We start from the raw sequence: 14636 nt of genomic DNA, 5'->3' as shown, positions 1-14636 counted from the left end.
CTGTTCTGTCTGGCACCTAGCTGTGTGTTATGATCAGAGGTGACTATTCCTACCTAAGTAGGCATCAAAAATGCTCAATCTCCCCAAAATCTAAATGTAAGAAGATAAAGCTCAGGCAGAATCAAAAGTTAGTTTTGCGTTCTGTGGCTCACTTCTAAGTTCACCTTCCTAGCTCTCCCTAGAGAGTGTCACCAGGATGGTCATGGCCCCTCTGGCAGCATGTGCAGAGGGTTCCCTCTATTGGAAAATCAGCCCAGAGTGGAGTCAGGATGACAATTATACACAGGTAAATGAGCTGAGGTTTCCAGTACTTATAGTGGTGACTAGAAAAGTGCCATATAAATGCTTGTTAAATACAACACACACACACACACACACACACACACACACACACACACACACACACACACACACACACACACACACACACACACACACACACACACACACACACACACACACACACACACACACACACACACACACACACCTGTAGACCCTTTAAGGAAAATGTCATCGAAATCATCTGGCTTCTGCTATTCATTTTTTACTCTCTGGGGTTGCTTAATCACCAAGGAAGTGGTTTTTAGAAGTAGAGTTTTTGGAGACCAATGGGTCTTGAGCAGGGAGCCTTCATCACTGAGATCAGTGCCCTTGCAAAAGAAACACACAAAAGCTGGGTGCCTGTAACCCTAGCTATGCAAGAGGTAGTTATCTGAAGATCTTGGTTTGAAGCCAGCCTAGGCAGGAAAGTCTGTGAGACTCTTCAATGAACCACCAAAACACCAGAAGTGGAGATATGGCTCAGGTAGTAGAGAGCTAGCATTGAATAAAAGAGCTCAAGGACAGTGCCCTTACCCTGAGTTCAAGCCCTAGGACCAGCACCAAAAACAAACAAACAAATGAACAAGAAACACACAGAGCTGGCCCCTTCCACCATCTGAGTTCACAGCTAGAAGGTGCTGTCAATGGCAGTGAATGAGCAGGGCTACCAAACAAGGCTGGGCTTTCCTTCTCAAATAAAACTAATTTTCAGTAGGGCAATGCTGCTTTTTACTACCCAGGTATTTCAACAAGATGCTGAATATATAGCAATATATAATAGCAATATAATCCATATAACAAAATATACTAAAGCTCCATGGTTAAAAGAAGCATCAGCTGCTCTGTTTCTAGCAGGCAGCAATGAAGCTGTGGGACAGAACACATCACCAAGGGGGGGGGGGGTGGGCGTGCAGAGAGTCAGCAGTGTGACAGCCCCATTTTAGAACAGCCTATTACACCATGTGGAAGTAGAGAGTGGCCACTCTTACTGTGCTGACTCCTGGCCTTGGGCTGGGGTAATAGCTTTGCATGGATCAAGGGAACTATGGACAGCTGGAGGAGTCATCAGGATGTACATACAGCATTCGACCATTTGACCATATGAGACTCTAGGAATGAACTCTATTGTTTGTTTTCCTCTCCTGTGTAAGGAAACACACCATTAAACATGTCACTGAAGTGACTAGAGCATATGTACCTTGCTTTCGCTTTCATTGGACAGAATTTCCAGGGCTTCCAGGTGTGACAAACCTTGATATTCATCAAACAGCATCCCATAGTGGGCGGTCCTCTCCACGCTGAGCTGCTGTGCCAGTCTCTGCTTTTCCTTCTCCTTGGCCTCCCTTAACATCTGCAGAAACATGCAACATTTATACACCAGATGTATGCTTAAAAGCCCCTTTCCATGCTGGGCTCTGGTGACTCATGCCTGTAATTCTACCTACTCAGGAGGCTGAGATCTGGGGATTGTGGTTCAAAGCCAGCCCAGGCAGAAAGTTCCTGAGATGCTTATCTCCAATAAAACTACCAAAAAGTTCAGAAGTAGAGCTATGGCTCAAGTGGTAGAGTGCTAGCCTTGATCCAAAGAAGCTGAGAGGCAGTGTTCAGGCCCTGAATTCAAGCCTAAGGACTGGCGTACGTGCACACACAGCTTCCTATGTAAAACTTGGGGACAATGGAAATAACTGACTTCGTGTCTGGGAAGGGTTAGATTTTGGTTACTTTGGGATTTCTGGAAGTGTTTTTCTTTTAGGTCTCAGAATGGGACTTGAACTTGGTGCCTAATGCTTTTGCTCATTGGTGGGGCTCTATCAACTGAACCGGGCCTCTAACCCCCAACTCCAAATTTCCGCAAAGTTTTGATGGATGCTATTGATAATTTTTACATGATATTCCATTTTCAATTTTGTATGTTCATGTCTTTATGTTCGTGACCATCGCCTGCTCATGGCCATTACATGTTCCTGGTGCTTTTGTAGGGCAAATAGAGCAAAACTTTTATGCCCAGTAATCCTCTACCCTTGTGCTACACCCTCCCATTATTCAAATAAAACGGCAACAAAAGGAATGCAAGTCAATCAGTCACTCTCAATTTTCTGTACTTGCTTTTTTGGCTTGTAAGCATCCTTTATGTGATTTCTCATTAAGTTTACTAGAGCATAAAGTTTATAGGGTCCTTTAATATCTGTGGTGAGACTTTAAATACCCTGGGCAATACCACAAGGTCATGGCGAAGATCATCCACGAACAGAGGCTGGTGTTTTTCGTGTGCCAGTAAAACAATCAGCCTTATTCTTCTCTGGGGTTCTTGAGATTGCTAGCCAAGAACCCACTGGGCTATGGAAAGAATTGTCTCTCTTGTCTATGTTTAAGACTAAATTAGCACAGACTCTCAATTTCTAGGTTTTCTCAAAACAACTAAATAAAACTGTCACCGGGACAACTGAACATATGTAATGAAACTCAACTACTGCGCTAATCTCAAGGCGTGACGATGGGGAAATAATGGAGGCTGCTGCCTTTCCCCACACCAGCTTCCCTCTCTGAATGTGTACTTTTGGACAGAGAGAAGAAGAGATGGAATGAAAAGTGTAATTAGGCTTCATTTGAAAGTGGAGCATGGAATCAGAGCTACCTGGAGGATAATCTCCTTGCCAAAGGATGCTGGCTCCATTGTCCTCTGGAGATAAAATGGAGATGGGCTGAAGTAGCAGGGAGGGATTCTGGAGTGGGAGAATTCCTGACAGGAAGATGCTATGGAGATTTAAATCAGTTATTTGAAAACCATCCTGTACGCGTGTTTCTCAAAAAAAAAAGTTCCCTGTGCTGCTAGGATAGAAAACAAGAAACTTGGGTAGTACATGTATGAATAGATCTGATTTTATGGTCATAGATTCCTGCAATGGATTTGAGTGAGCACTAAAAGCACTGGTGTCAAAGCCATGGCCATCAGCCTGAAGTGCTACTGGGGGGAGAGGGGGACCTTCAGAAGGTAGGACTTGGAGGAGATATTGAGATCCTGGCCGCTTCCTCTCTCTCTCTGCTTCTTGGCTGCTATGAGGTGAGCAGGGTTGTTACACCACCATGATGTTGTGATAGGGTCCCAAAGCAATGGTATCAGGTGACCATGAACTGAAACCATGAGCCAAAATAAACAATCCCTCCTTGTAAGTTGTTTACACCAGGTGTTTTGTCACAGACACAGAAGCCTGATGAAATTCCCATAGTGGACTTATCTCAGTTGATGCCATCTCCATCCTTCTAGCTGCTCTGAAGAGACCTTGGAGCCATCTTGATGCTCCTTCATGTCACAGCCCATAATCATTTCATCAGCAAGCAAGCCTGGATCTATTTTCAAACTGTGTTGCAACCAGGTACTTGCAGGGCCTCCACAAGGTTCTGTTCTGAGCCACCCTTATCTCTTGCTTAGTTCACAGCAACAGCTTCTAGGAGGACAAACTGATTCATACTCTAATATGGCCTCCCTGGCCTTCCTTCTTCCAGTCTATTTTCATGATGGTAACTACGGTGATCTTTCTGCTCCACAAGTTGGTTCCTATCACTCCTCCTCTTCCAAATGCTGTTCCACTAACAGTAAAACTCAAGCGTCTTATAAATATCCCCCATGATCTGGGTTCCATTAAAGTTATCCTCATCTTCAATAATTCACATCCTAGCTCTCATCTCTCACCATGTGGCATCTTTGCTGATCCATGTCCGTACCAGACTCTCCTGCCTCTGCCCGGAATGTGCTTTACACAGGTGTCTGCATAGTCAACACTATCACTACCTTCAAGTATTTGCTCAAATGTCATCATTTCCATGAACTCCCTCCCAAGCTACTTACTACTCTCCCTCCCACATTGCAGATCCCTTAGTTTCTGCCTCATGTTCTTTCTCCCCACAGCACTCATCTTCTAGATAATGTTGATTGATCGTCCATCTTTCCTCTCTAGAACAAAACCTCTTCAAGGACAGGAATTCTTATCCATTATGGCTTCTGAAAGACAGTGTCTGACACAAGGCAGATATTCAAATGCATTTGCTGAATGAATGAATAAATGAAAAGCACTATTTGGAAGGAGGTCAAGTCAATAGAGTTATGGTGGGCCAGAGTTGGTGAGCCCTATGAGTTATGATGCTCAGGTGTGCACAAATGGAAAGATCCTAAAGACATTATTAAATGAATAAAACAAAGTATAAGACAGTATGATTAGTATGTTATCATTTAATTGAAAAAGTATGTGTGTGCATGTATATACCTATCTATATGTATTGCAGCATATGTAATTATGAATCAGATATACACTATCTCTGTTGTATCTCTCTCTTACATGATCTATCCTCACAGACAGGTGTATCTATATGTTCTATATGTTTATACACAGCTGTGTCCATTTGTACCTATAACTAGATGATAACTAACAGCATGCATAAGAAACTGTTAAGTCACTGTCTCCCATGGGACACTAAGTGACTGGGATAAAGGGAGTATCAGCACCTTAGGTTTTGTTCTCATCTGTTTTTGTGCCATTTGACTTTTCATTAAAAAAAAAAAGAATTTGTTTTGCTGTCAGTTTCAGAGTCTTCATTGCATGTTCACAAGGCCTGAGGCAAAGCCTCAGTGCATGGAGGAGAAGGCTGTTCACCTCCTGGCAGACAGGAAGTAGAGAGAAAGGAGCTAGGGACAAACACAGACCTAAAGCCCACTTCCTAAGGTTTCCACCACCACCCCAAAAGTGCTACCACCTGAGTACTAAGCAGTCTACCTATGAGCTTGCAGACAGTTCATGTTCAAATTATAACATTCTACTCATGGTCCCCCAAAGGCTCATGGGAAGCTAATAATCCAACATGGTCCATCTCCAAGAGTCCCCAAAATCTGATTGCTCCAACATTACTCAAAAGTGCAAGTACAAAGTCTTCTCTGAGAAATCCCATTTGAACGTGAGTACATGCTTTAATGATCTACTCAAAAAGGTAAATAAAAGTTTATTTACTTTGTTAACTGAAAAGAAAAAGTTGTAAAAGCAAACCTGGGACAAGGAAGCGGTTCTCGCCATAAGCGTCTTGGTCCGCTTAAATCCAGGGTCACTTTCTGCAAGGACGTTCATGGTTTTCTTGCCTATGAACTCCAGAGCATCAAGACCTCCAGTGAGGACGCTCTTGCCCTGCCAATGAGATCAGATTATTTTTCACAATTTGCTATTCTGCAGCACTCAGCAAATCCTAGGTAACTGGCATTATCTTCAAATATTAAAATCAATATAAAGCCACCACTTTTCCCCATTGGGAGATTTATCATCCATTTAATCCTATTTTCTTTTCCTTGAAAAATCATGTTATATAATTCGTAGGGCATGAAGTATTATTTTAAAAAATGCTTAGGAAAAAACCACCAAAACACATTAGAGATTAATTTTACTGGCTCTGAGCATATAAATAGAAATGTATGTATGTAAGACATAAAATGAACTGCTATTTTGTCTTAAACCCAAGTGGCAGAATTATTTGGAGCAGTTTATTAAAATGTCAAATACTCTTGCCATTTTCAGGAGTTATTTAATCGTGGGCCCTGGAGTATAAGAGCCTCAGGCTGTTTCAGATGACTTATGAATACATTCTGAAACATATATAATTAACATATTAATGATAAGACAGCTTGATTTTCATGAACTTCCAGTTTGGGAAACTATTAATCAGTTATCACCCGAAAATACCTTTGTCAGCCATTATTTTCCTTTTAACAAAATTAAAACAATCAGTATTTACATAAATTACTCATATGAATAAAACCACATTTTTAAAAACTTTTTCACTATCTTTAATCCTATCTACTCAAGGAGGCTGAAATCTGAGGAGAGAGGTGCCTGGGAAGGAAAGTCTGAGACTCTTATCTCCAATTAGCCACAAAAAAGCTGGAAGTGGAGCTATGGCTCAAGTAGAGTGCTAGCCTTGAGCAAAAGAAGGTCAAGAACGGTGTGTGTACAGACCCTGAGTTCAAGCCCCAGGACTGGCATGTGCATTCACATGCATGCGCGCGCGCATGCACACACACACACACACACACACACACACACACACTTCTTCAGTACACATACCAACTGTACAACTGTCATATCCATACTTTCCCCATTTCATGTGAAAAAAATTAATTTATTTTTATATCTATATGTATTTTCCTAATCTTCATAATTATCAAATAGTAACTTTTCTGAATTAATTAATTTTTATTAGCCATCTTCATTTTCATTTTGATATTCATCTGGAAGCAGACCAATAATCAAGTCAACGAATAAGTTTTTTTGTTTTTGTTTTTGGGTCCAGTTGTGGGCCTGAACTCTGGGCTTGGGCGCTATCCCTCAGCTCTTCAGTTCAAGGTTAGCGCTTTACCAGTTGAGCCACAGTGCCACTTCCAGCTTTTTTTTTTCTGCTTCTGTGGTGCTGAGGAATTGAACCCAGGGCCTCATGCATGCAAGGCAAGCGCTCTACCACTAAGCCACCTTCCCAGCCCACAAGAATAAGTTTTGAAAAGCACGTATTTTGGGGGATGATAGTGTGTCAGTAATTCACACTTTGTTTACGTATACATTGGAGCTTACAATCAAGGCTTTGTGCTCTTCTATGGCTTTTTCTACTCAAGCCTGGCACACAGCCACTTCTGGCTTGTTGATTAACTAGAGTTAAGAGTCTTATGGACCTTCCTGCCTGGCCTAGCTCTGAACTTCTATGCACAGATCTCAGCCTCCTGAGTAGCTGAGCCTGGTGGTATATGTCTCTATTTCTAGCACTCCAGAGGCTGAGACAGGAGGATTCCAGGTTTGATGTTACCCTGGGCTATGTAGTGAGTATGAGACCAGCTTGGGTTCTATATTGCAAGCCTTTCAAAAAATATAAAAAAAAATAGAAAGAAAAAATAGAAAAGAAAAAAAAAGAGCAGTAAGAAAGATTATCCAGGAAAGCAAGCTGTGCCAAAGATTTCCTTCCCCAACCACAGGCAGTCTTCGGAGAAACTTGGTTGGAAATGCATCTTCTGATAGCTGCTTGCTTTTAATCATAAGCTGTATTTCATTTTACCCCTGTTATGCTGGATCCATGGGTTCCCCTGTACTGTAGTTGAAAGCACAGCAAAGTCATAGGGCAGAGCCATGAGCAAAGTTGCCTTTTCTCTGATGTAGCTGGGTCACTGGTAGATGGAAACTTCACACAAACGAAAACAGTGGAAGTCGCCAGGACTCACCGTGTTCTGAACCACGTTGGTGAGGGTTGAGAGCATGCCCCGAGACCCTGAACCTGATGAAGGGGAGGTAGGGGCGCTCCCTGTTGGCTCCTGCTCGGGGATCTCATCTGTAGCTGTGGAGAAAACAATCCTGTTAAAGGTCATGTTGCTAACCTGGACTTTGGAACATTCTAACTGTGCACACAATGCAATAAAGCCCATGCAGCCCACACTCAGCCATCACTCACATTCAGTGTTAGGTTGTACTCCTTCAGAAGATCCAGAATTGCCGCTGTGAATCCGTAGGGTGGCTCCTGCTTTCTCCTTGACTGCTGTCAATCCATGACCTGTAGAGAAATAAAATATACAGTGGAGGATAGTATTTCATGCCTGTAATCCGAGCACTTGAGAGGCTGAAGTAGGAGGACTGAGAATTCCAGACCAGAAATTCATCATCTCAAAGGGTCTTGAGCTGATATCCCCAAATCAGAAAGGTCAGTGGGAAAAACCAGGAAGCTCTGACAAGGGATGTTACACAGTAACATTCCAATTCAGGCTGAAGGTTGTACCTCCATCCAAACGGGTATGATTCCTGAGAACCTGGCACAGTGGGAATTCTATTAGTGAATACAGAAATAACTTTGCCACCTGCACTGAACAAAACCCAACTCTTGACTTCATAGAGAAATGGATTTGCTGAATGCCAGCGGGTCCCACCTGTAATCCTAGATGCTAAGGGAGCTAAGATACAGAGGATTGTAATTCAAACCCAGTCTGGGCAATCAGCATAAAGTAGGACTGGAGGCATGGCTCAGGTAGTAGAGCTCTAACCTAGCATACACAGAGAGATAGGCCAGGATTTAAACACTGGTACCTGCAAAAGGGGGAGATGGGCTTGTTCCTATTTTGTTCTGGAGGCATCCTTCCTCCCTGCCTCCCCAGGATGAGCTGAGGCCTTTCTGAGTTCCTGGGCCTTCATGGCTGCTTGACTGCTAAACAGCCTGGGCTGCATCCCTCACAGCTCAACCACCCTTATGGTCTCAAGGGAGAAAAAGGAACGATTTCTCTAGGGACCTCAGATTGTTAAAACACAAAGCTGAAGTTAATTCAAAGGATGGGCTGGGGCTGGGGGATCTAAGTCACAGTAGTGTTTTAGAGTAAAGAGAACCATCTGGAATTAGAAACTACTGTTTAAATTATTAGTTGATCTGGCATCCATCTCCTGAATGAGAAAAACAGGGATGAATTCCAGTTCAAAGAACAGTATTTTATTAGAGAAAATTTCACACAAGCAAAGTACTGATGTTCACCAATTACATCCAGTGGAAAACACCTGTCACCGTACATGACCAAGAAAACCTTGAAAACTAACAAATATCATTTACAGCTTTAATCACAAATAGAAGCATATCTCTCCTCCTATGCAGATACTGTTCAAGCTCATTATGGAGTGACTTCAAAAAAGTAAACTTCTAAAACAAAGTTTTGATTTGAACCACTAAATCCAAAACTTCAATTAAGGGTCTCTAGCTTCCGTGAAAACTTAACTGAGGTTTCAGTAACACATTTGTGTCATAGAATGTAATCATCTAATTCACTTAGATATGTGGTCCCTTCACATTTGTTTAAACACATGTATTTTACAAAAGAAGACTACATCTGAATCTCAACCTACAATCCTCTTCTAGATTCCCCAGAGCCAGAATCAAGGCATAAATGAGTTTTAGAAGGATAGGCGATAGCAGGTGCTCAATCTTCTTCTGAAAGCCACAGAAGAGAGGTAACGACAGGTCCTTACCGATACCATTTTAGGGCTTAATTAACCTCATGTTCGTTACTGCCTCCCACCTTCTCCAGCCTTGTCTGGTTCTTTCTGCAGGAAAGAACAGCTGCTTGCCATCTCAGAGTATAAATGATCATGGGTATGTGCACACAATCTGCCTCTCAAAACATCATTTCATTTCTGGAAGGAAAGTCTTTGCAGGTGCCTATGTGTAGAATGGATCTGTTTAACAGACATGATGATAGTTCCAACTTTATTTTCTGACTAATAATTCTTTTAATAGTATTTTAGCTAGTCAAAGGACTTCTTAGTCAGGCATCAGTGGCTCATGCTGTAATCCTAGCTACTCAGGAAGCTGAGATCTGAGGATCATGGTTCAAAGCCAGCCTGGGCAGGAAAGTCCCTGACACTCATCTCCAATTAACCACTATAAAGTGAAGCTTTGGCTCAAGTGGAAGATCACATTGTTAAGGGGAAAAAAAACTCAGGATCAGCACCAAAAACCCTGAGTTGATGATTCATTGCTAGCATGCACTTTTCCGCACTTTTTAATATATTCTACTAGAAATATAAAGTTAAGCTTTCGTTTATGTATAAGCTGTAAGCTTTCATAGCTAAGGTTTAGTCACTGCCACACCCTACTTTGAAGAGTAACTCTAAAACTTTACTTAGTCTGACATCTAGTGCTCAGAGAAGGAAATAATACATACAGTCACTGTCACCTTTGATCTGGGTGGGTCCCTTTCCCCAGATAATGTGTTCCAACAATTAGAGAAAAAGATGTTTTGCATCTTTTCATGTGCTCAAAAATAAGTAAAAACAAGCTGTGCCTTGGTTGCTCATGCTTGTAATCCTAGTGGCTGAGATTCGATGATCATGGTTTGAAGCCAGCCCAGGCAAGAAAGTCCATCAGACTCTTATCTCCAATTAGCCACCATAAAAAAAGCTGGAAGTGGGGGCTGGGAAGGTGGCTCAGTGGTAGAGTGCTTGCCTTGCATGCCTGAGGCCCTGGGTTCGATTCCTCAGCACCATATAAGCAAAAAGAAAAAAACCGGAAGTGGCGCTGTGGCTCAAGTGGTAGAACGCTAGCCTTGAGATGAAGAGCTGAGGGACAGCGCCCAGGCCCAGAGTTCAGAACCCACGACTGGACCAAAATATACACAATGGAATTCTATGCCTCCATCAGAAAGAATGACATTGCCTCATTTGTTAGGAAATGGAAAGACTTGGAAAAAATTATATTAAGTGAAGTAAGCCAGGCCCAAAGAAACATAGGTCCCATGGTTTCCCTTATTTGCAATATCTAGTATATATATGAGTCAAGCAGAAAAGGTCAGATAAGGTGATGTTAGGAAAATGAACCCTAAGCTATGTACTTAAATGTTTTTTTTTTCTTTCATGCATTTGTTTCTAAAGCATTTATAAGATTATTTCTTTGTTGCTTTGTATGTCCTTCCCCCACAGTATAACCTCTGCTTTCACTGTATTTGATGTCAGTATAATTTGTGGAGGGGAAGGGGAAAAACAAGTCGTTTAAATAAGGATACAGGTGGACCCGTTGCAACAATGAGAAGTACAAGTTGTCATGTCAAAAACGAACTTTACGGAAGTGGTGCTGTAGCTCAAGTGGTAGAGCGCTCGCCTTGAGCTGAAGAGCTGAGGGACAGCGCCCAGGCCCAGAGTTCAAGCCCCACGACCGACAAAAAAAAAAAAAAAAAACGAACTTTACAACTTTGGTGGGGGGGGGGAGGATTGTGTGGGGGAGCGGGAGGGGGGGGGGAGGCTGGGAAGGGATGGGAAGGGTAAACAGAGGAGGCTACAATGCTTGATAAGAAATGTACTCACTATCTTGCCCATGTAATTGTAACCCCTCTGTACAGTATTTTCACAATAAAAAAATATTATATATATATTAAAAAAAGCTGGAAGTGGAGCTGTGCCTCAAGTGGTAGAGCTCTAGCCTTGAGCAAGAAACCCTCATATACAGCGTCCAGGCCCTGAGGTCAAGCCCCAGAACTGGCAAGACAATAATAGTAGTAGTAGTGATGATGATGATGATGATATGAACACATAACATTTGCAAATCCAAAAATTACAGAAACAAACACAGCAGACAGTAGATAGACCTCTTTCTATGTAGATAGCATCTAGTGACATAATTGACAATAGAGTTTATAAGAAAAAAGGAAAAAGTAAGGCTTCAAAAAACACTATTGGCTTCTAAGGCAAGCTAGACATCTAAGAACAAGAGGTTCTGAGATGAAACCACAGGACTTAAAAAAACAAACAAACCTTAAAAGTAGCTGAGCATTGTGGCAGACACGTATAATCCTGGCACATAGGAGGCTGAGGCAGGAGACCATAAATTCAAGGCCAGCCTGGACTACATAGTGGCACCTTGTTCTCATAAAGGTGGATGGGGGGAATAAACTTGTAATGCCAAGTGCAGGAGGTACAGATAGGAAGATCATGGTCTAAGCATAATGCCAGGCAAAAGCAAGACCCTACTTGTAGAAAAACAACACTAAAATAAACAAGGGATAGAGGTGTGGCTAAAGTGGAAGGATGCCTGTCCAGCAAGAGCAAGTCCTGAGTTCAAACTTCAGTGCCATTACCACCAAATGAGAGAGAGAGAGAGACCTGTCTCCCCTCTCAACCCCTCCCCTCCCCCATTTTCCCCTAAAGTAAGAACTCTATTTCTTGTGATTCATTTCAGGAAGAAACAGTACACACACAGTTCCATGTAGTGCTCTGGACCTGGAGTATACATGCATGCTGACAGCTTGGGTGTTGTGAACTGTCTGGGATCACAGTACAAAGTACCCCTGGTGCCAGAAGGGCTGCCTACTGACACCTCTCAATCCAAGACTCCCTGGGCCTGGTGGCTGGCCAAAGGGAGTTAGTCCCCTCAAGGCTGAGCTACCATGATTGGTCAAACAGACATCCTGTGCTAGAAAGGCTCTGCTCTGTGTTAATGACAGGTCACTCTAAAGGATCATCCCACACTCCAAGCTCCTTATGGGACAGGTAGGACCTCCTTTATAATGTATTTTTTTTAGACAAGGCCTTGTTATGTAGCCCAAGCTGGCTTTGACCTCCCTATCCTCCTGCCTCAGCCTTTGACTCCTCATATCCTGTTGCACTTAACTTATTTTTATAGACCTGCCATCTGCTGGCACTCTATATGACTTTCCTGGCCATGATGAGCACTGTTTATTACTTACTACCCTCCAATAGCATGTAAACCCCACTAGAGAAGGGCCTTTGTCTCAAGTGTCTGAACATATAACTCATGTTTGCAAAGGACCAGCAGCAAAACTACGAGGCTGGGACAAGTGTGCTTTAAAACTACAGAAGCTAGGTGCTGGTGGCTCACACCTGTAATCCTAGCTACTCAGGAGTTGAGATCTGAGGATCGCCATTTGAAGCCAGCCAGGGCAAGAAACTCTGTGAGACTCTTATTGCCAATAAACTACTCAGAATAAGCCAAAAGTGGCACTGTGGCTCAAGTGGTAGAGCGCTAGCCTTGAGCTGAAGAGCTCAGGGACAGCACCTAGGCCCAGAGTTCAAGCCCACAACTGACTATATAAAGTTGTACCGGTTGGGCTGGGAAGGTGGCTTAGTGGTAGAGCGCTTGCCTTGCATGCATGAGGTCCTAGGTTCGATTCCTCAGCACCACATAAGCAGAAAAAAAAAAAGCCAGAAGTGGCGCTGTGGCTCAAGTGATAGAGCACTAGCCTTGAGCTGAAGAGCTGAGGGACAGCGCCCAGGCCCAGAGTTCAGGCCCATGACCGGACCCAAAAAAATAAATAAGTAAAATAAAAAGTTGTATTGGGAAAGTTGGGGGAGAATAATGTAAGGGTTGACATCGATCAAGATGCATTCTATTTATAATCTGATGTGTTGGGTTGAAATCTCTTTGTATAATTGCTCAACATAAAACTTAAAAATTAAAGAAAAAATGTGGAGAGCAGCTGGGTGCCAGTGGCTCAAGCCTGTAATCCTAGTTACTCAGGAGGCTGAGACCTGAGGATTCTGGTTCAAAGTGAGCCTGAGCAGAAAAGTTCATGTGACTCTTATATCCAGTTTGCAACTAAAAAGCTGCAATTGGAGCTGTGACTCAAGAGGTGTAACACCAGTCTTAAATGAAAAAGCTAAGGGGCGGTGCCCAGGTCCAGAGTCCAAGCCCTAGTACTTAATTCACACACACACACACACACACACACACACACACACACACACACACACGTTGTAGAGGGCAGCTGTTTAGGAAAATATGTAGCTGAGGCTGTCAAGATTAACTAAAACAAACTATGAAGTGGTGAATAAAAGGAACCAGGCACCTTCCTGTTGTAAAAGTTGTTCCTTTCCATAAAGATGGATGACCTTCACAGTCAGTTAACAGCAAAGGCTACTGAACTGATGATACTTGGCTGACAGCCCAGCAGAAATTCATTAACCCTAGGCCTATGTATAGATTGCAAAGCATTATGGCCAAACTCCAAGTACCAGTCCTATTAGCTTTTGTACTGATGATTCTTGAGAATCATCCCATTGTTAAGCAATGTTGCCTTCCAAAATGAACCCATGAGCTACTGGGAGTGATTTACACAGCAGTTTTCACGGCAGTGCTATTTTGACAAGTTAGCTATTCTTTGTAATGAACACTGTCATCATTTTTGACAGGACCTGGTAGAAGTTTCATTGAAATGTGCAGAAAGAAAAAAAATGTCTAGCTTAGGAGATGATGGGAAAGGGGAGGAATGGTAATTTTGAAAGAATGTACAATAAGATATATTCCATATCTCCAACCTCAAGTCCTCTTGCATGAGATGTTTAGATTCATAAAATTGTCAAAACAACCATCTCAAATAAACATTTAAACCTTTGGTTGTATCTAGAAATAAACTGCTCTGTTTTACTCCCAGGGTTTGACTTTGGAACACTTGTATGTGTTTCAGCATGATCAACTTTAATTTTATTATTCATCTACCACATAGCTTAGCAATAAATGTAAGTGTAAGCGAAGCATGCAAGATGCTTGAGGGGACATGGCTGGCACACAGCATCATTTTGAAATTGTCATGAAGTTTTTTTAAAATTTTTTCTGTATTTTTGACATTTCCCACACTGGTTTCTATCTGGAATAATGCAGATTTTTATTGCATTTTATGAACTCATGGAAAGGCCTAGATGGTAGAAGATCAGATCTTAGGATGGGCTAAATACAAGAGTGAAGACCAGTCTGGCAACTGCTGGCTGAGAAATACAATATATGTTCTAGAAAGGTCACTTCTCGTTTTCCCCTTG

The 14636-nt window shown here is 42.4% G+C and overlaps 2 protein-coding genes across 2 annotated transcripts in view; one reads left to right on the top strand and one right to left on the bottom strand.

Annotated features, from left to right (window-relative positions):
* Positions 1-14636, bottom strand: part of Fam114a1 (family with sequence similarity 114 member A1) — a 61739-nt gene that overhangs the window by 26607 nt on the left and 20496 nt on the right. Inside the window, exons 4-7 of the mRNA XM_042678179.1 lie at positions 7792-7890; positions 7565-7677; positions 5361-5495; positions 1523-1675 (exon numbers count right to left, since the gene is read on the bottom strand). Of these exons, the coding sequence (XP_042534113.1) occupies positions 1523-1675; positions 5361-5495; positions 7565-7677; positions 7792-7890 (500 nt within the window). The remainder of the gene's footprint in view (positions 1-1522; positions 1676-5360; positions 5496-7564; positions 7678-7791; positions 7891-14636) is intronic.
* The window catches only part of Tmem156 (transmembrane protein 156), an 88504-nt gene that overhangs the window by 73214 nt on the left and 654 nt on the right, over positions 1-14636 (top strand). The window lies entirely within an intron of this gene.

The sequence above is a fragment of the Dipodomys spectabilis genome, unplaced genomic scaffold (assembly GCF_019054845.1).
Source record: "Dipodomys spectabilis isolate Male_0828 unplaced genomic scaffold, ASM1905484v1 ptg000043l, whole genome shotgun sequence".
NCBI lineage: Eukaryota > Metazoa > Chordata > Mammalia > Rodentia > Heteromyidae > Dipodomys > Dipodomys spectabilis.
The sequence above is the reverse complement of the archived record's forward strand: the minus strand, read 5'-3'. Positions and strand labels throughout refer to the sequence as shown.